Source organism: Dromiciops gliroides, chromosome 3 (assembly GCF_019393635.1).
Source record: "Dromiciops gliroides isolate mDroGli1 chromosome 3, mDroGli1.pri, whole genome shotgun sequence".
In the NCBI taxonomy this organism is placed as follows: domain Eukaryota; kingdom Metazoa; phylum Chordata; class Mammalia; order Microbiotheria; family Microbiotheriidae; genus Dromiciops; species Dromiciops gliroides.
The window spans coordinates 629,554,930-629,577,507 of NC_057863.1; the positions used below are offsets into that span (position 1 = coordinate 629,554,930).

A 22,578-nucleotide genomic window follows, 5' to 3' on the forward strand; every position below is an offset into this window, starting at 1 on the left:
CTTTAGCTAATCCAGCCTTAATTCTCCCATATGGCTGGGCCTGGCAGCAGAGGAAGGAGTTGGCTGACAATTCGAGCCTGAACAGTGGCTAAGATAAATATGGGGACCATCTGTGCAGCTAGGGGAAAAAAAATTTCATGTGAAGAACAGACAGACCCTGCTAAGTTAAACATATTTCGGAGACTTTGCTAGGAAAAAAAAAAGGAGGGGCTGAGAGTGGGCTGGGGTGGAGAAGAGGAGGCGGGGAGAGAGAGACGCCAGAAAGGAGGCAAACTTGGGTCTGTTCTGAAAATTCTGGTGAACTGAATAATCAGATCTGGAAATGGGGAAGGGAGCTAGGGAGAACAGTGATGTGCCCAGGCGTTCCCACGGCAACCCGCCCTGACGCTGCTCTGATGCTCACTACGCTGGGCTCTGGATTTTTATAAAGGGCTGGAAAATCAGCTCCTGCAGGCTGTGAACGTCTCTCCCAAGCAGGGACCAAGGAAGGTACCAGGCAAGTCTGGGAAGCTGACAACCTTGAAGGACTTCCTTCTCACAGAGGACAGTGGCTGGCTGGCTGGCAGGCAGAGGAGGGGCGTGGGGCTGTCTTCTGAAACTGTAGAGAAAAGGGAGTTTGCATAGCCTAGGTTTCTGAGTGCCTGGCACGTACTAGGGGCTTGGTGATTGTTGTCAAATTGAATCGAACGACAGAGACAACCAGCAGTGCGGAAAGTGAGCTTTACCGCATCAGTTGCCTGGAAATGGACATGCTTGAAGCAGTGACTGCGAGCACCATACGGTAAAATATACAGCACCCAAGGGGGTCCTAAGGAGAAACAACCTAGCAGGGGCTCAAAGCTTCATATTCTTTTGGCACAAAGACATTCCAGCTGAAGAAATCAAGACCGGGGCTGAATCTGAGACCTCCATCCGAATCCAGACAGCTGCCTGGCAAAGCTGGGCCGGACTGGTCCCTAGGTGCCTGTGCTCAGACAAGTCCAGGATACCAGGGAAGCAGTGTTCTCCTGATGCCATCCTGACTGGAGGGCTTTTAGCAGGCAGGATTGCTGGCTGGCACCCCCCCGATCTGGGGCTTGCCTGGCCAGTGAGCCTCCGCTGCCAACTCCATACAGGAGCATGAGTTCAGTTCTGACAAAATACGGGTCTCCACCACGAAGCTGGCTCAACCTTCGCTTGGGAACCAGTGAGTATATTTTTACCTTATTCCCCCTTCCCCCCCCCAATCATCCCCAAAATAGGAGGTAGGGCTGGCAGAAAGAGGGGTTCTGGAGAATGCGACTAAGTCTTGTCTTTCTGGATCAGCTGATGGATAGCCAAGAGCCTGTAATTACTGTGATAGGTTGTGAAGCGTTTCTCTGCAGTGAGAATGATGGGCAGGTGAGACGTTAAGAGCACAAAGGTTAAAAGCATCCTCCTTGAGCAAGCCTGAAACAGTCAGGAGTGACTTCAAGAGCAGGGAGAATTGACCTGTTCTGGGAGGGAGGGCATCAGCTAGAGGGCAGTTACTTTCTGGACCAGAGGTGAGACATCTCTTGGGAAAAGCTCCCAGGTGTCCCAGGGTTGGTGGCAGCAGTGGCTTCTCCAGGATGCTTTCTGGTGCATGAGAATGTGGCAAGTGACAGCTTGTCCTTGGGAGAACATTCTAGCTGTAAGCTGACTCAGGACTTCTAGACACTCCAGCAGGGATGCCTAGACTGATTCCATATCCTTGTTAGCTCAACCTCTGTGTGTGTTGTGTGTGAGTGTGTGTGTATGTTGGGGGTGGGGGAGAGAATGTGAGATATCCTGGAAGACATTTAAAAAAACCCCCACCAGAAAAGAAATAAATGTTTTGCTGATGACTTTATTATATATTACATTGTTTTCATTTCCAGGGACCCCCATCACCTATAACAGAAGTTAGGCCTTAATTAAAAACAAACAAAAACCCCAAACCCCAAAAAATCCCCACTCCCATTGCGCAATCACCGTCATGGAATTCTTGAAAGATGGCCAGAATTAATTTTAATTCACTTTAAAAAATAAATATATGCCATGTAGCACTTTATGGGAGGGGAGAGGTAGAAGGGGATTAGGTTACTAAATCAGTGATCCACATGGGTAAGAACCAGTGTGGGGCAGCCAGGTGGCTCAGTGGATGGAGCACTGGCCCTGGAGGTCAGGGAGTACCTGAGTTCAAATCCCAGCCTCCTGACACTTGATACTTGCTAGTTGTGGGACCCTGGGCAAGTCACTTAACCCCAAATGGCCTCACCAAAAAAAAAAGAAGAACCAGTGTGAGGAGACAGTCTGAAAATGGATTGCTCTTTGACACTTCAAAATGTCTTCAAATCAGAACCCCGGGGCAGCTAGGTGGCGCAGTGGATAGAGCACCGGCCCTGGAGTCAGGAGTACCTGAGTTCAAATCCGACCCTCAGACACTTAACACACACTTACTAGCTGCGTGACCCTGGGCAAGTCACTTAACCCCAATTGCCTCACTAAAAAATTAAAAAAAAAAAAAAAAACCAAAAAATCAGAACTCCTCCCAATGTGCCTTTCATCCACTTGGGGCTGACCTGAGGCTAAAATGGCCAAGGTGGGCAAGTTTCTCTCTGCTCCCTGTTGCCTTTCATCCCCTCTGTCCTGTTTGGTGCCTGCTCTCCCCGCTCTCTTATGTGCAGCTGAATCACTGGGTCTCTACCAGCACCCTTACTTACTCATGCCTCTCTTCTTTGGGCAGTGTGCCAGACCTTCCCAGACCTTTTCCTCCCATCTCCTCCCTTTCCATCCTATTTCTTCTTTTCTGTGTCCCATCCAGACCCCAAATCTGGTCAAGGGAATAAGCTTTCAATATAATATCTACTGTGTGTCAGGCACTATGATAAAGACTTTTTACAACTATTGTATCATTTGATCCTCACAACAATCCTTCAAGGTAGAGGTGCTGTTATGATCTGAAATTTACAGATGAGGAAACTGAGGCAAAGAGGGGTTAATGACTTGACAGGGTCACACAGCTAAGAGCCAACTACCTTCCAATTAAGAAAAGGATTTATATTGATGATGTGAATATGTTCTATTTGTGCCTCTTAACCAGTACACAATTGCTTTTTTTTTTTTTTTTTGGCACAGGGCAATGGAGGGTTAAGTGACTTGTCCAGGGTCACACAGCTAGTGAGTGTCAAGTGTATGAGGCTGAATTTGAACTCAGGTGCTCCTGAATCCAGGGCTGATGCTCTCCACTGTGCACCAGCTGCTTTGCCACCCCCCACCCCAATTGCTTCTTCATACCTTTTTTTGTGTGTGTGCTGAACTTAGGGTTAAGTGACTTGCCCAGGATCACACAGCTAGTAAGTGTTAAGTGTCTGAGGCTGGATTTGAATTCAGGTCCTCCTGACTCCAGGGCTGGTGCTCTATCTACTGTGCCACCTAGCTGCCCCTTCCCAATTGCTTCTTCTTCTTTTTTTTTTTTTTTGCATCAATTGCTTCTTAATGGGCTCTTCTCAAGTAACATTATATAGGTACTGGCTACCTTCTTTGACTGTGTGTGAAGCCAGCCCTATGATTGGGCTTTATTCAAACTCTCTGGATGTGGGTCTTGATCCTATCTTTTTTTCTTTTTTTTTTTTTTTTTGGTTAGGCAGTTGGGGTTAAGTGACTTGCCCAAGGTCACACAGCCAGTAAGTGTTAAGTGTCTGAGGCTGGATTTGAACTCAGGTACTCCTGACTCTAGGGCCGTACTCTATCCACTGCACCATCTAGCTGCTGGGTCTTGATCCTATCACATGAGATGATTCTTTTCCTGTAAGATGCCTGACCTTTCTGTCTTGTCTCAAGGGTCAGAAGTTTCCTAAGGTACCCTATGTCAAAAGCTTCTTAAACTGTGGGCTCAACCCCCTATGGGGGCACGTAACCAAGTGTGGGGGTCTGGAAGAATTTGGCAACAGTCAAAGGTTGGCATACCTATTTACATACCTTATAACCCAGGCTCGCATAAAAAATTTCTCCAGTGAAAAAGGGGTCACAAATGCAGGGGAAACCGGGTAAGAAGCCTGACCTATATTCCAGATGTTAAACTAAGGTCTAGTTCTGCTCCTGTCCCCTACCTCAGTGACACCCTATTCTCAGATCTCTGAGAGTCTTTTGGACTTTCATTGACATGACTTAAAAAAAAACCCAACACTTCCTCTAAAAGTTCATACCGAAACCCCAGATGAGTGGAAGGAGGAAGCAGGAGGCTTTCCTGGATGGGGCCTTCCCAGCTGCGGTGGTGTTGATGCTGGTCAGATGGTTAGAGTTTTTTTTCCCCTTGTGTCATGTAGTTTTGCTGCTGTGGGAGTGGGGGTGGTAGGGAGCCATGGCAGTGGTGCCTAGGAAAGGTGCTACATTGAGAAGCTCTTGGGACCCGATACCGGCTCCTGATTCATCATCTCCAGCACCTGAAGAATCATGGTTTGAGGGTCCTTTCGGTTGTAGCCTCAATGGTTCATTGATTTAGGGCTGGAAGGGACCCTCAAAGGTCATCTAAAGTCAGTGTGATGTTTAAAATCTAAACTGTGGTCTCCTTAAATTAGAAGCTTCAGCTCCAGTCTAGCTTAGAGTTCCAGCCTGGTTGGGTTCTTCCTGAAGACCTCCTCCATGAGCCTGCTTTAATCAGGAACTCCCTTCCGCAAGCTGTTTGTGGAAGCTTTTTTATACAACTGGAACAGAGGCGGTCCTTATACCCTGCTTCAAGGTGATTGGTTGGCGTCATCCAAATCCATTGTCTTTGAAGGTGTTCTCAAGTTGAGTTCACAGTCTAGTTTCTGAGAACAATAACCTTCTTAAGGGATAGCCAGGTGTGATTACAACCAATTAACTTGAAGTAGGCTTAATCAGCAGTCAATCACTCTCACTTGATTCAATCAGTATAGATTAATCTACAGGTGGGTCTTTGAGTATCTGCTAAAATCCCATTATATTCATCACATTCCCCCCTTTGTTTCTTCTAGGAACAGGTGTTCCTAGATGAAACAGTAAAAAAAATAATTAAGTCTTTGTAAGTCTTTTCTCAGTTCTCTTGTCTTCTTGGAGTGGGTAAGATGTCATCAGGAGGAAGCTGGATTCTGGTCTGGGAAGCTGGATTCTTCTTCTTTAACTGAATTGCTGGATTTTTACTAAACTTTAGCATAGCGTTGTCCAATGATCAAATTTAGTACATTCCATTACATTCCCTCCTTTATATAATAGAGGGTGTTTCTGTTTCATCTAGGAACACCTGTTTCTAGAAGAAACACAGGCAACTGGAGACTGCTTAGTCTACATTTCGAATTGTAAGATTTTAGTGCTAAGGACCTTGGAGATTATCTAATCTTCTTTCTTTCTTTTTTTTTTTTGTGGGGCGATGGGGGTTAAGTGACTTGCCCAAGGTCACACAGCTAGTAAGTGTCAAGTGTCTGAGACAGGCTTTGAACTCAGGTCCTCCTGAATCCAGGGCCAGTACTCTATCCACTGTACCATCTAGCTGCCCCTGAGATTATCTAATCTTAACCTGGGGTTCATGACTTTTTTTTTTGGAAGGAAAAAAAAAAAAGATTTTGATAAATGTGTTTCAACAGAATTAGTTTCCTTTATTTATATTGTATTTATTATATTACCTCTATTTACTTATTTGTTATTTTATTTGTTATATTTCATTTACCTAAAATGATTCAGAGAAGTCTTTGGCATAAGGGCTAAGAACTCCCAACTCCTAGGCCAGCCCTCTCATTTTACAAATAAGGAAACTGAGGCAAACAGGGTTAAGTGACTCTCCCCAGAGTCACACAACTAGCAAGTATCTGAGATTGGATTTGAACTCATGTCTTCCTGACTTCAGACCCAGTGCTCTATCCATTACTGCCTCAGCTAGCGGCCAGCTAATGAGCCCAGCGATTCATCCAAAGGGCCTGCTTGTAGGCTCAAGGAAAGGAGTTGACCCGGATAACTTCCAAGGTTGATTTAATGATTCTATAATGTGGAACTTGGGCCCCAAATTAGACAAAGAGTGTCTGCTGGTTGCCACAGCCCCTGAAGTCAGATGGTCCTGGCCAAGCGATGCCTTCTGGGTCCTATGGCTGGGCCTCCCTGCCAAGGAGAGAGTTGGGACAGTAGGAGCCTTCCTTTAAATATCAAATAGGATAATACTGGCATCTCCCCCTCACAGGGTCATTGTGAGGCTCAAATGAGATAATACTTGTGAAAAGTGCTTAGCGTAGTGCCTGGCATGCAGAAGGTGCTACATAAATACTCAATCCTACCCCCCCACACCCAAGCCAACTAGTGTACAAGGAGGAACGCTAGCACTGTCCCCGATTCCCTCTCCCTAAGTCAGCAGAGGCAGATGTACGAGAACAGAAGCAATCTCACAGACCAGGGGTTCTCAAACTGTGGTCTGCAAGGTCCCTGAGGATCCATCCCAAGATCAGAATTGTTTTCATAATAAATGTTAAAATGTTTCATTTCTAATATGATAAATATTGATAGATACGACCCACATAAACAAAAACTCTTGGTGGGCGAGGGGAGTGGAGCTCAATAATTTTTAAGACTGTAAGACCAGGGGCGGCTAGGTGGGCGCGGTGGATAAAGCACCAGCCCTGGATTCAGGAGTACCTGAGTTCAAATCCGGCCTCAGACACTTACTAGCTGTGAGACCCTGGGCAAGGTCACTTAACCCCCATGCCCCGCAAAAAAAAAAAAAAAAAAAGACTGTAAGACCAGAAAGTTTGAGAACCACTGGTCTGGTCTAACTCACTCATTTTACAGATGAGGAAACTGATGCTTAGAGAGAAGAGGTCAAATAACCAGCTACTTAGTGATAGAGTGAGATGGAATGCAGATCTGAGCCTGAGGACTTTCCTGTTCTATATAGCTAGGGTTTGGGGGGTGGTGAGGAGGGAGAGGTGCAGTCTTCATCACATCTCCAAAGTAGTCGTAGTAAAGTTTTTCAGACAGATCTTTTAGTTCAGCTATGTAGGAAAGTCCCCTTGAGGAATCTCCATCCACCTAGCTAATGACTGGGTAACAGTCATGGAGAGTGGCCTGGGAATTAAAAGGTTAACTGACTTTCCAGGGTCACACAGCCAGCATGTCAGAGGCAGATTTGAACCCAGGTCTTCTTGACTGCAAGGATGGTTCTCTATCCATTATATCTATATTAATGATAGCATTGATGAAATTTACATTTATATATCCTTATAACGAAGTAATAACTTGTATTCCCCGCCCCCAGCTCTTTTGGGGAAGGTCCTGGTAGCAGGATATGGACATTCAGAAAAATCGAACCTCCAAGTATAAAGGGACCTTAGTCAGTGGTCTCCAAATTATTTTGGTTTTGGTTTTGGTTTGTTTTGTTTGTTTCTGGTGAGGCAATTGGGTTTAAGTGACTTGTCCAGGGTCACACAGTCAGTAAGTGTTAAGTGTCTGAGGTCGGATTTGAACTCAGGTCCTCCTGACTCCAGGGCCGGTGCTCTATCCACTGTGCCACCTAGCTGCCCTTGGTCTCCAAATTATTGATTGTAAACCCTAGCAGTAGAAAAAATTTGGCATGCGCCACCAATATTAGTTACATAATATACTGTTGTTGTTTGTTGTTTGTTCTTGAAGAAGACCATGACATTGCGGTGATATCATGACTTGCAGTGAATTATATTTAAGTGAGGGAGGACTATGCAAGGTCACCAACCTCATTCTCTCCTCCAGAGTCATCTGGGTCCAGTGTCAAGATTATATATCAGGATGTTGTAATTTATAACCTATATGAGATTGCTTACTGGCTTCAGGAGGGGTCAGGGAAGGGAGGGTGGGAGAAAAACTTGGAACTCAAAATCTTACAAAAATGAATGTTGAAAACTCTCTTTACATGTAATTGGAAAAAATAAAATGCAATTAAAATATATGTGTGTATCTATGCATATATGTGTGTATCTATTTTATATATGTGTGGTGTGTATATATATATATACATACACACACACACACACACACAACATATATATATATATGTAATCAGGACAACTGGAGATGGCACGGGATGTATTTAAGGCAATGCAATTGTGGTTAAGTGACTTGCCCAGGGTCACGCAGCTAGTAAGTGTCTGAGGTGAGATTTGAACTCAGGTCTTCCTAACTTCAGGGCCAGGGCTCTATCCACTGTGCCACTTAGCTGCCCACGTAATATGCACTGTACTATAACTATATAGATTATAAACACCTAAACATAGAAATAAAAGGGACCAGCACAGATGGGTTGTCACCTGCATCACAGATTTTATTACATTATCTTTCCCTCCCAAACCCAACCATCTTCCAAACTTCCCAATTTCTATCCAGGGTACCACCCAAAATGAAAGAGGGTATCTATTCTAACTCACTGCCCTTTGCTGGGATCTCGGAGGGGTCTCTGCAGAACTCCCAAGGTGATTTAGGTGAGGCAGGATGTGGTTGTCTTCAGGCATGGGGGCAAACATTTTCCCAATGGTACCTGTTATAGCTGCTGCTGGTGGGTACCTGAGGGCACCACGCCTGGCTCAGAAGGAGTTTGGGCAGTGGAGAGAGGCAGTAGAATGGGGGAGTGAGATACTTCCCATTTTCCTACTTTCTGACTAGCCCATCATATAACCCCCGGCATCCTGACCTGGCCCAATTTGGAGACCACTAATTTAGCCCCCTACCCCCTACAATCTGAAGACCTGACTCTGAGGAGCAGGCTAAGGGTGACTTTGTTTTGAGGGAAGATACCCTAGTTTTGTCTTCGACTAGAAGGTGACTCACTGAGCCCAAGACACTTCAGGGTCTGATATGTCCCTTGCATAATTGTCCTTAGGTCATCTAAGTGGTTCCCAGGAGTTGAGCTTCAGGAGAATTTAGGTCTGAGGGAATGAGGGATTGCTCCAGGAACTGGGAGGAAGGCAGACTAGGAGTGGATAGACTTCCCATCTGGGGCAAGTGTTAGAGGAACTTGAGGCCTTGGAGGGAAGGAGGGCCCAAGGGAATTCATTCTCTCTCTCTCTCTGTCTCTCTGTCTCTGTCTCTCTGGCTCTGTCTCTGTCTCTCTGTCTCTCTTGGTTACCCATAGATTGGAAGAGACTTTAGGAAGCATCTAGTCCAATCCTTTAATTTAACCAGATGAGGAAACTGAAGGTCAGAGATCTTAAGTGACAGCTACGTGATTCAGTGGATAGAAACTCTGGGCCTGGCTGGAGTCATTCCTGACCAGATTTCAAAAATGGCCTCAGACACTTACTAGCTATAAGACCCTGGGCAAGGTCACTTGACTTGTCTGCCTCAGTTTCCTGTAAGATAGTGATAAATCATAGCACCTATTTCCCAGGGATATTGTGAAGATCAAATGAGATAATCTTTTAAAGTGCTTGGTAGAGTGCCCGACACATTGGTAGGCAATTTCCTTCTTTCCTTCCCTCCCTCCTTTATTTTCGTTCTTCATTTTTTTGGCCGTTAATCAGATGGAGTCTTCCTCATTGAATGTGCTCTGTGGGGAATGAAGGGATCTTGGGATGTGGCTCAGCCCCGCCTGGCCACAGCTGCTGGCCCATGGCAATGGCTGGAGATGGGTTTCCATCCCTTTTCTCCTTCCCACCTTCCCCAGCCCTGTGAAATACCTGGCACCATGAGGCTACTGGAATAACTCGAGGAGACAGCGTCTGCGTTCCTGCCTGTCTCACCACAGCGAAACCACCCTCCTCCTTCCTCCTCCGTGGTTGGAGACCAGCTCGCCAGGGCTCTCGGAGCTGCTGGGGGGCTCACAGGAGAGAGGGCCTGGCATGGGGAAGGCAGAGCTGTTTACACGATGCCAACAAACAATGAGGGATCTATTAAGAACCATCTACATACCGACATTGTGCTGGGTACTCCAGACGCAGAAGTGCAATAGACACTCTATCAGGGGAGATAAGACGTGCACACAACACACTTATTTTATGTATATATAATATAGGTGTATATATGTGCATGTATGTGCACTGGTATACTTGTATGTATACACAATTATAAATACAACATAACATATAATATACAATGCATACACATTATGTATATAATATAAATATATGATAAAACATAATTTACGATGACATATAATGTCTATATAATACATGCAACACAAACCGTGTATGTTGTATACATGTGACACGTGCCCTATGTTAAACATAATAAATATCAAAACATGTATATTATACCAATATACAAACAACACCATATATTATATGATAGAACACGAGGTCTATATAATGTACACATGTGTGTATATAATATATAATAAAACACATGTTGATATATAATCATATATCCTATATACATATTTATATATAATACACAGTATATTATTACAAATACATCATGTATATTTATATTATCATATATAATACTTATATAAATATATCATTATATAAAATATATGTTTTACACAATATACAATTTTATATGTATGTGTGTCTGAGTATACATACATACATGTGTGTATAGATTTTTGAGAGGGAGTGGACTGAAATCTGTGGTTTCATTGGGGCAGAGATGGCCTACTAAAGTAGATCAGCACCTTCTGATTTAGAATTGTCAGGGGCGGGGCAGCTAGGTGGCGCAGAGGATAGAGCACCGGCCCTGGATTCAGGAATACCTGAGTTCCAATCTGGCCTCAGACATTTAACACTAGCTGTGTGACCCTGGGCAAGTCACTTAACCCCAATTGCCTCACCAAAAAAAAAAAAAGAATTGTCAGGGGCACTGAGGGGTTAAGCGACTTGCTCTGGGGTCACTGGGACATGATGTGTCAGGGAACGGAACTTGAACTCTGGTCTTGCTGGTGATTAGTCAGCCTCTTCTAGTCCTTCAAAGCACAGTGCCTGACAAGTAGTAGGTGCTAAGAAATGCTTGTCAGGGCAGCTAGGTGGCTCAGTGGATAGAGCACCGAAGTCAGGAGGACTGAGTTCAAATCTGGCCTCAAACACTTGACATTTACAGCTGTGTGGACCCTGGGGCAAGTCACTTAACCCCATTGCCTCACCATCTGCTTTGAAGGTTATGGAGTATTTTAACTGATATTCATTCAATTCAACAAACATGTATTATTAAGTGCCTACTATGTGCTGGGTACTGTATTAATCACCGGGGAGATACAGTCACAGAACTGTCCTTGTAGTTCTACCTAGTTGGCTCAGGAGATAGAATGCTGGGCCTGGAGTCAAGAAGACCTGAGTTTGAATCCAGCCTCAGACACTTACTAATAGTGTGACCCTGGGCAAGTCACTTCATTTCTTTCTGCCTCAGTAAAAGATCATAATGGCACCTCCTGACATACAGTCAATATTTAATAAATGTGTATTTCCTTCCTTGTCCTTAAGGTACTTACATCCTAGGGAATGGGGAAGAGAAGAACAATATATATGCAGATAAGGCAATTAAAATATATATAAAGTAATGGGGGGGCAGGAGGGGGGGGAGCATGCTACCTAATGAGTAATTTAGGGAAGGTCTAGGCTAGGGGATGTCACTTGATCCAAGCCTTGAAGAGAGCTAAGGATTCCAAAAATTGGAGATGAGGAGAGAAAGCTCAGATATGGGGGGGACAGCCCATGCAAAGTCATGGAGGTAAGAAAAGGAAATACGTGTGTAGATATGTGCACAGCCACACGTGTCTAGGAAACGAAAATTGTGCATGTATCTACAAAATATAGTGGACTTTTTTTTAATAAGAAGGTTGAAAAAAAAAAGTACCCAAACCAAATGTATTTTCTTTTTAACTCCCAAGTAATTCTGCCTACATAGCAGAATTCAGACCCCTTCCTCCCTGGCTGCTGTGGTGACCACATGCAAACACAACTGTTTAGAGGGAAGCTGGCCCTAGACCTGGGGTGAGGGGGAGGCTAGAGGGATCCGAGGCCAGAGAGGCCCTTCTGGCCCCAGCCACCAACCCTGTGGTTTTCTGGAAAGGGGCTGAGGCCTGCAGAGTGCACCTAGGGTGGATGTGGGCTCTATTATGTCAGCCTCCCCTTCCTCACTCCAACCTCAGCCAAAATCCTTCCCTGGATCCCTTAGACATGTGACCTCTCTGCCTTTTTTTTTTTTTAGCTCATTTGTTCATTCAATAAACATTGATTAGGGGCAGCTAGGTGGCACAGTGGATAGAGCACCGGCCTTGGAGTCAGGAGGACCTGAGTTCAAATCCCACCTCAGACACTTAACACTTACTAGCTGTGTGACCCTGGGCAAGTCACTTAACCCCAATTGCCTCACTTAAAAAACAAAACAAAACCAAAAATCAATAAACATTGATTGTTTTGTTTAATTAAGCAATTAAGTTTTCTTAAATTAATTAAGCGATTAATTAAGTGCCAGGCATGTGCTAGAGTCTGAGGGTGGGTGATTTTACGTTGTAAGGAGGAAGAACAACGTGTCTACAGAAAAATAAATACAAAATACATAAAAAGTCAATAAAAATCATTTCAGTGAAGAGTAGAAGACACTAATAACTAGGGAGGCTGCCTAATGATGGGTTCCAATCCCACTTGTGATGTTTACTTTTTGGGGCAAGTCATTTTACTTCCCTGGGCCTCAGTTTTCTCATCTGTCAATTGGGAAAGATGGCCCAGATGACTTTTAAGGTTCTCTCTTAGTTTTACATGGGAACTGGGACCCTTTCCACATAGACTATGGAACTTAAGCTGAGCTTTGACTGGTAGGTGAAACTCCAAGACCCTCCTTTGTATTCATCATGGTGGGCCTAGGCTCAAGAGCGTTCCTGAGCTAGCTCCCAGTGTTAGGAAACCTCTGCTCTCAGTGTCCGTGTGAGTCCCAGTCCCTGGGAAGGAGGGAAGGAGAGAAGGAGGGAAGGAGGACCTGGCTTGGCTTTCTTGACCACAGAATGACGTTCTCCCAGAGGGTCCGGGGTCTGGATGAATTTCAGCATTTGCAGGTAGATCCGTTGGGGGAGAAGGCTTCCGTCTTGCTTCCTTCTCCCCAGGGAGGGGGTCTCTTCCTGAAGTAAAAGGGGTAGCTAGAGCCTTGAAGATTAACTAGAGAGGAAATTGGGAACTGCCTGAGACTAGTGGAGCTGGGACAGAAGGGGATCATGGGCGGAGTCATGGGTGGGGTCCTGTTTCCTAGCCCAACCACCTTTTGGACAAACCAAGAACAGACCAGAGGGATGAAACTATTCCAGGCATGTACTTAGGAGGGAAATCAGCAGAGATGTTGATGAATGATCAGATGGATCCCATTCAGGTGCCTTGTCCCATTTTTCCACAGGATTCTTCCTAATCTAGGGACTTGCAGACAGCTCTGGGGCAAGATGGCTGCCCTCCAAGCAGATGTGTCTGGAGTTTAGAATTTTGAAAATCTGGTGAGGAAGAAAAAAATAACCATAACCCCCAAGTTCACAACCCCACCACCCAAAAGGGACCTTCCATTGATGTTCCGCCTGCCCAGATGGGCATCTGCAAGTGTTGGGGGGAGCTGAGGCCAATGGGGTTCATCACTTTCTTCATCTTTAGCAGATAAACTGAACAGAAAGGAGGGCAAATGGCATGAGGGGACCAAAAATCATGGGGTTCAGTCAAAGTAACTGAGAATGCTTAACCTAGAAAAGGGGAGACTTAGAGGGGTCCTAGATTTGGAGCTGCGAAGGACCTGAGCGGTCATCCAGCCTCCCGTTTTACAGACTGTCCCATGGAGGTGACATAACTCACTTATAGCTGCCTTCCAGGAAGCAGAGAGGTCTATTTTGGCTCCAAATAAGGAATTTTCTAGTTAAGACAACAAGCAATTATTAGGCACCTACTATGCTCCAGACATTGTGATAATGCTGAGGATACAAAGAAAGGCAATAAACAGTGGCTGTCTTCAAGGAGCTTACAATCTATTTGGGGAGATAATATCTATATGTGGTAAACATAAAGTAAAATACAGTCAATAAACATCTATTTAGTACCTACTATTTGCCAGATACTGTGCTAAGTGCTGGGGATACAAAGACAAGAAAAAAATAGTATCTGTCCTCAAGGAGCTCACAACCTAATTTTGATGAAGGAGAATGCATGTAAATAGTTTAGGGACATACTAAATATGTTATGTGTATGTGTAGATGTACAGATATACATATAATATGTGTGTCTGTGTATATATACAGTTAGAAAGACAGAAAATGAGACCAAGAGATATAGACAGAGAGAGAGAGAGAGAGAGAGAGAGAGAGAGAGAGAGAGAGAGAGAGGGAGGAAGAGAGAGAGGAAGGGAGGAGGGGGAGGAAGAGGAGAAAGAGAAAGGAAAGAGTGTGTAAGAGTGTGTGTGGTGTGTGTGTGTGTGAGAGAGAGAGAGAGAGGGAGGGAGGAGGAAGAGGAGAAAAAGAAAGGAAAGAGTGTGAGGGAGAGAAAGAAGAGGAGAAAGGAGTGTGTGTGTGTGTGGTGTGCATGTGTGTGAGAGAGAGAAGAGGAGAGAGGAGGGGGGAGGAAGAGGAGAAAGAGAAAGGAAAGAGTGTGAGGGAGAGAAAAAAGAGGAGAAAGGAGAGAGAGAGAGAGAGAGAGAGAGAGAGAGAGAGACGAGAGAGGTGGGGGAAAGAGAGGAGAGAGAGGGAGAGGAGAGAACTGGCTGGTTGGATCAATTTCCAGGCTCTATCAATAGTATATTAATGTGCCTGTCATTTCTCAAGCCTGCCAACATTGGCTATTCCCATGTTTTGTCATCTTTGCTCTAGGAATAGCAGCGCCCACCAGACCACATACCCTGTTCACAAACCCAGCCTCCATTTTCCAGGGAAGCAACCCAGAAAAAAAAACCAAAACATTTCTCAACACTGAAGTCCTTGGCACCATCAAATGGTTTCACATTAGGATAGATATGATTTTGTTCATGGAGATGCACTGACATCCTTTGCCATTGCCCAGGGTCTTTGCATGTAACTTGCATATAGCCAGTCATCTCCCCCAAGTAAAATGTAAGTTCCTTGTGGGCAGGACATTATTTTGTGTTTGTATTTTCCGGTTCAAGCACATATTAAGTACTTAATAACTGCTCGTTCATTGACCTTTTCATGTGATTCAAGGTCACCTCAGAGGGGCGTCTCCAGCAGCTGGAGGTGGGGTATGGAATGGATTCAGAAGGTCTCCTGCAGGTGAACTTGAGGCTGAGTCATGGAGGATTCGGAGGAAGCCAGGAGCGTAGGTAGAGAGGAGCTCATTCCAGGCATGAGGCACAGCCAGGGCAAAAGCAGAGTCTGGAGATGGAGTTTGTGTTCAAGCAGGCCAGTGGGCTTTGCCCCTGGAGTGTGTGCATGGGAATGGAGTGTTAAGAAGACCCTTTGGAAGTGCTCTTCCCAGAGGACTTGGCGTTAGGTATTGGTTATCTCGGCATCCTCCTGTTGGTGTTCTATGGATGACTGAACCCGTGGGCTGGGAAGATCTGAGTTAAACCCTCCCTCCGACACTTAATATCTTGTAACCCTGGGCGAGTCACAAACATTCAGCCTCAGTGTTCCTCCTTTGTAAAATTAGAATAATAATAACAACATAGTTTCCAATGTTGTTGTGAAAAACACATGAGGTAATAGATGTAAATTGCTTTACAGACCTCTCTGTAGAAATGATAGCTAGCTATTATTTTACAGAAAAGTAAACTAAGGCTAAAACATTAAATACTTTCCTGAGGTTACCCAGCTGGTGAATGACAGGGCCAGAAACAGAACTCATATTCTTGGATTTCATCCTCTTCCCTCGCCCTCGGGTCAATGTTTGGAAATGTTTGCTTGGTTCTGGGTCCCCACCAGAGAGGAAGAGGAGGGAAAGGGGATACTGGGGGCACCAGGAGCAGGAGCCCAGAGCCCTTGTTGTTATGTAAGTCCAGGCTCATGGTTTTGGCTCGAAGGACTTTATTCATACCAGAGGGGAATTGTTGTCTGAACTGAACCTGGGAGCCCTTAGGAAGCTAAGGAGACCCAGGCTGCTTCTGCAGAGAAGCTTGTCACGCAAGGCCCTGGCGGCTGGCAAGGCCCTACTGGAAACAGATAGCTCCTGCCAACGCCTGCCCAGCCGCAGCTGGCTCTCTGCTGTGGGCCCTGGGGGGTCGGCCAGCAAGGGGGAGGGGCCGGCCAGAGTGGTACCAGATGACTTCTCACAGGAGGCTGGAGGTCTGTGGGTCTGGAATGAGAGTCACCTGCTCTCAGGGGGGGTCCCTGAGGAGACCACAGGGGAAGCCACTCCTGCAGGGGTGGGAGTGGGGAGTCATCCCCGATTCACTCCAATGGGCTGAAGAGACCAGGGAAACCAGACCTCCTTTCATCGCTGGGGCATCTGTCTTCCATGCTCCAAGCCATTCACCTTCTGCCGGAGGCCTTTCCCTGGTTCATTCCCCTCCCCGCTCCCTGACTCTGAGACTAATTGTATGATCCTGAGCCTCCTTTTTCATCTACAGAATGGGAATAGTGACACTTCTTCTACTTAACCCCACTTTCCCCATTTGCACAAAGGCAATAAGGCAGGACAGTTGGTAGTGGAGAGAGCTCCAAGTCAGGAAGACTTGGATTCAAATCCAGCCTCTGAGGGAAATGGATGAATCTTGTTCAGCCTCAATTTCCCCATCTGTAAAATTGAGGATAATGATGCTTGCCCTACTTCACTTTCCTCATCCATAAAATGGGTGTAACTACTGACAGCACTGGCTTACTTCATGGAGTTGCTCTGAGGAAGGAGATTTATTAACCCTGTTGTGGTTGTGGGGGGAAGGAGAAGGAGGTACAAGGCTGGGGTGAGGCTGAGAAGGGGGAAAAGGTTTCTTTTCAGTCTTTGTCCAGCTGACATTGTACCTCCCCTCTCTGGGCTGTCCAGCCTGGGACTCCACTTCCCTGTCTCACAGGATCCCCCCATATAAATATGAGCTTTCTGTTAATAACTGGTGGGCTAATTAGGGGAGGGGAAAATGGCCAGGATGCCCTGTCCAGGGCCATGCAGGGCCATCCTCACTCTTCCTAGCCATTATACAGAGCCTCTGGAACTAGACAGTTATTATCTGCCCCTCTTGCTAACACAAAGGCATGAGCCAGGGTGGGGCCGGACATCTTGTGCTAAAATTGATGAATCCAGATCTTGCTTTCTTTTGGGTACATTCTGTTCCTCGACAGTCCTTCTCCCCTTCCTCTTTCTGTGCTTAGCAGGTGTCCTGTTTAAACTCTAAACAGTCATCCTTATGTCATGTTTTCCTTTTGGAAGGAAGTTTTGTTGTGGTGTCTTTTAATTCCCTGGCTAGGTCCTCCTTGGGTAGCAGCAGCAGCAACAAGGCAAGGTGGATATGGTGTTAGATACCCATTCAGCAAGTCCTGAGTTCAAGTCCTGTCTCTGACACTTAGTTGTGTGACCCTGAGCAAATCAATGACTTAACCTCTGGTTTTAGTTTCTTCATCTGTAAAACAATGGGCCTGGCCCAGTTGAGCTCTAAGGTCTTTTCATCCCTAAATCTATGACCTTATATGTTCCTTAGGGAACAACTTGTCCCCTATCTCTCCCCCATCCCTGCTCCCACCTCACCAGTCATAGTCATGGGTTTATGGATTTAGAGCTAAGACCATAGAATCATAGATTTACAACTCAAAGGAACCTCCGAGGTCATCATTTTATGGATGGAAAATGGTAAGCTCAGAGCCCCCAGACTAGGGAAGAAATCTTGCCTCCTCCAGCCAACTAAGCAGAAACTAGCCCTTGTGATCTAGAGCATAAACTGTGCCAGACACTGCATTTCTCCTTTTTGCCCTCTCTTTGGCATGGGAGATGCAATAATTCTCTGTCAGGATACAATAAAGGGGCAGCTAGGTGGCACAGTGGATAGAGCACCGACCCTGGATTCAGGAGTACCTCAGTTCAAATCTGGCCTCAGACACTTGACACTTACTAGCTGTGTGACCCTGGGCAAGTCACTTAACCCCCATTGCCCCGCCCCCCCCAAAGGATACAATAAAAGTCAGCTTACCTTTTATTTCGAGATAAAACCCATTCTAAACATACAAATAAGTTTTGAAAGAGCAGCAAACTCTGGTTTGCCAGGGATGGGTATGGTAGTAAAGAGGGAATGGAGAGGGAACAGTAGAGAGTGGATAATTCACCAGGTCCCAAGGGGGCAGCTAGGTGGCACAGTGGATAAAGCACCAGCCCTGGATTCAGGAGGACCTGAGTTCAAATTTGGCCTCAGACACTTGACACTTACCAGCTATGTGACCCTGGCAAGTCACTTAACCCTCATTGCCCTACAAAAAACCAAAACAAACCAAAACAAAAAACAAACAAAAAATCACCAGGTCCCAGAAATGCTCTAAGGCAGGAACATTTCAGTCAAATTAAAAATTTTGTCCAAGATCACTCCATAAGCAGAGCAGCAAGCCAGACAAGGTTTACTAGCAGATTTGTTAAAGGCAAACGGTTTACCTTTTTTCTTTTTGCTCTAACATCAATTAATTGATTAATCTATTTATCTATCTATTTCTAACATTATTTTATCTATCTATCTATCTATCTATCTATCTATCTATCTATCTATCTATCTATCTATGGGGCAATGAGGGTTAAGTGACTTGCCCAGGGTCACACAGCTAGTAAGTGTCAAGTGTCTTAGGTCGGATTTGAACTTAGGTCCTCCTGAATCCAGGGCCAGTGCTTTATCCACTGTGCCACCTAGCTGCCCCACCAAACAAGGTTTAAATTGCTAATGATTATGGTTGATTCTATGATAAATCTGAGGGAACAGAGTGCTTCACTTTCTCCCATACTTGGGATGCTTCTGTCCCCCCAAAGCCCTTCCCTCAGAGCTCCAAACTGTCCTGATTCTCCTTTCCTACATGGATCCTTCTCTCGAGATTCTTCAGTCTCACCTTTCATCTGAGAAAACTATACTTCCCTCTAGTATTCCCACCCCCACCCCCCCAAGGAAAGTACACTTAACCTACATTTGAGTCACAATCCTATGAGACAGATGCTATAGATATTATCACCTGCATTTTATAGTTGAGGAAATTGAGGGTAAGGTGGGGAAATGACTTTTTTAGACTCACACAGATAACGTGTCTGAAAGGAGATTTGAACTTAGGTCTTCCTGACACCAAGTTTACTTCTCTACTCTGTTATATTAGATGCTCATTGAATTGAAATAAACTGCAGGAGAGTAAAGTGGGAGGGAAGGGATATAAGAAATTTAAGATTCAGCCCAAAGGAATTTAGTACAGCCTGGTTTGGGAACAAGAATGTATAAATGCAAAGATAATTTTTTTTCTCTTTTGGTCCAGAACTATGATTTCATTGATATGAAGAAATCCTAGTATGGAAATTCCTTCTACCAATGTAAATTATTCTTTAAAAATTGATCTCTTGCTTTTATGTCATCTTTATTTCCTAATATCTTTCCTCTCCCCTACCCAGAGAGTCTTCCTTTGCAATAAATAACAACAAATAAAAAGAAACTTATATAAATGTGAGCTATTAAGTATCTGATTAAGATGTCCTCTCCAGAATCTAGGGTCATTGGTTCATTCTCACCACTCATTTATTATAAAGGAAAAAAAGCAGTTCGCAAAACTAATTATCACATCAACCAGTTAACAGTATATTCAATGTTCCCCACCCTTTATTAACCCACTTCTTCACTGTAGCACCAATGCTCTTTCCATTAGCCAGTGCTGTCACCTAACATTACAAAGCAGATGATTCCTTCTCTTCTTTCTACAAACATTCATTAAGGATTGATGGATGTGCAGCTATGATAGATGAGAGGAACATACAATGTTTGGATAACCCCTTTAGAGGGGTAAGAAGTATATTTGTTGTTGTTTAGTCATTTTTCAGTCATGTCCCGACTCTTCATGACCCCATTTTGGAATTTTCTTGGCAAAGATACTGAGAGTGGTTTGCCATTTCCTTCGTCTAGATCATTGTTTACAGAAGAGGAAACTGAGCATACACGATTAAGTGACTTGCCCAGGGTCACACAGCTAGGAAGTAGCTGAGGCTGGATTTGAAGTCAGGGGCTGGTGCTTTTCTACTGCACCACCTAGCTGTCCAAGAAACATACAGAAATATCTATAGGGAGAGGAATTGAACCTGTGATTTCATTGTTGTAAAGAAATCCCAAGTGAGGAAATCTCTACCATGGGATGATACCTTCTCTACACACAACTTTAGAGTGTTTGAGAGCAGCGGAGATCTCTGAGAAGTTGAGTGACTTGCTCAGTTACACAACCAGTGTAGGTCAAAATAGGTCAGGAACTTGAACTGCTGCTTCCTGCTTGAAGGCCATGTTTGTATCTATTACATCACACTACCCCCGCAGTGATGACCGTAATACCTGATGTAAAGTTTTGCCCATTTAGATGTCAATAAGGTGAAGGAAATAAGGGACAAAGACTTTGAAATGTCAAGGTGAAGAGGCCTTTCAGGTACTGGAAAAACATTTCACACCTTAGAAAATCTGTGAAACTTGAATAACTCAATTCTTGTGAAGAGGCCAACAGAAAGATGAACCTGTCCCTGGATTAGACTGTCCCTGTAACTTTGTCCCCAGCCAATCACATCTGCATCATACTCAGCAGGATTCTGGGAAGTGTAACTAGGCTAACTACCATAAGTAAGGTGGAGTACCTCCTTAGGGAAGCAGGCTTCAGAACCAGGACGGATTGTGAAAATAGAGAGGTTGGACCCTGCCTGTCTGCTGCCTGGGAAAAACAAATGTTGGCGCCTAGGCTCAAAAGGAGAGGCTTCTTCCAATTCTAGTCTAAGGGTCATTGCCCTCACTAAAAGAAGCATGGTAACTCCCAGCTGAGCCAGGGACCCGAGGTGTACAGAGAGAGAGAGAGACACACACACACACAGATGCGAGCCTGTGAAGAGTCCAGGGGCCAGCGATGTGCCACTGACCAGGGCATAGCAAGTTGGAAAAATGAGGCCAGAGGGAGTGCCACACTTGGTAAATGAGTCAAAGAAATGCAACACCAAATCCTGTGTGAGGTCGAAGGGGGCTAGATCATTATTGACAGTGACAATCTGGGAAGGGTTCATGGAAAAGATGGCATCAAAAGGTAGGAATTCAACAGGTGAAAAGAAGAAAGGATGTCCCAGGCATCAGAACAGTCTATGCAAAGATTGAGAGGCGGGAAAATAGAGAGTTTGTTGAGGGAACAGAGAAGAGATAAGTTTGACTAGCACAGCTCTTGTTGGAGAGAAAAATACCAAATGCCAAACAGGTGTGTGTGGGGGGAGTGGTGTTCTCTTGGGAAAGTCTTGGATTGTAGGCAAAGCATTCTGAACTTTATTTCAGCATATCGGTTCTGTTTTAGTAAGTGTCGACAATATGCCAAGCACTGTGCTAGACTCTGGGAGTACAAAGACAAAAAACTCAACAGCTTCTGCCCTCAAATAACTAATGTTTTCTTGGGAGCCAACAGTTCCAACACAGATAATGCAAAGCCTATTGAGAATGGTGGCATTTCAGCAGTGAGGAAAAATTATTGACAACTAGGTAGTTAAGAAAAGGCCCTAATGTAAAAGGCAGTACTTGAAATGAGCCTTAAGGGGAACAAGGAGTTTCCAGAGGAAGAGGTGAAAAGGGAAAGCATCCTAGGCAAGGGGACAGCTGGTGGAAAGGTATGGAGATGGGAAATGAAAGATGGAGATGGATGAAAAGTTAGGCAGCTTGTCTGGGATATGGGATGCCTGGCTAGGGAGGAAGGGGCATATGTAACCTTAGGCTGTTCCTAAGGGACATTCCTCTCCAGAGATAGTGAGATAGCTTTATCTCCGATTTCTCACCCCAGGGAAAAGAATCAGAATGTTAGATCTATTAGGAACTTTACAGATCATCTGCTCCATTCTCTTCATTTTATTGAAACCTAAGATGTTCTCAACATAATTGATTTCTTTTGTTTCCATATCTTGTTTATTTCCAAATATATCCCTCTTCTATCCCTCATATCAAACCAACCCTTGTATAACCAAAAAGGAAAAAATGATAAAAAAAATCAGTTCTGCAAAACGAATGCATCCATATATCATTCCTGAAAGCATATATAGTATTCCCCACCCATACTTCCCCACCTTAGCATAGAAGGTGTATGTTCTCCTCTCTTCTTCTGAGCTAGAGCTTTAGTAACTTTTATTGAATCCAAGTAGTTTGCAGCTGAGTGGGTACTATTTAGCAATTTAATTGAATAAACATTTATCAAGCATTGTCCAGCAGTATGGCATAGTGAGAGAGAGTTGACCTTGGAGTCAAGAAGACTTGTGTTCAAGTCTTGCTGTCATCTATTAGTTGTGACTCTGGGCAAGTCATTTCACCTCTCAGTGTCTCAGGGTAGGACAGTTTTATACAGGTTAAATAAATAAGAAATATATTAATATTTTAATACAGAGTGGTAGTGGACATCTGTGACCTCAGCTTGCTGCTCAGCCAATCATCCTCATGCCTAGACTGACAAAAATCTCAAACAGGGGCAGCTAGGTGGTGCAGTGGATAGAGCATTGGCCCTGGAGTCAGGAGGACCTGAGTTCAAATCCAGCCTCAGACACTTGATACTACCCCAATTGCCTCACCAGAGAG

General features: G+C 44.7%; 1 protein-coding gene across 2 annotated transcripts in view; it reads left to right on the forward strand.

Moving 5' to 3' along the window:
• Window positions 1–256: 256 nt before the first annotated feature.
• The window catches only part of PLEKHG5 (pleckstrin homology and RhoGEF domain containing G5), a 117,472-nt gene continuing 95,150 nt past the window's right edge, over window positions 257–22,578 (forward strand). For both annotated transcript variants that reach the window (XM_043997521.1, XM_043997526.1), the window contains exon 1: window positions 257–1,186. In XM_043997521.1, coding sequence (XP_043853456.1) covers window positions 1,120–1,186 — 67 coding nt within the window. In that variant the 5' untranslated portion in view covers window positions 257–1,119. The remainder of the gene's footprint in view (window positions 1,187–22,578) is intronic.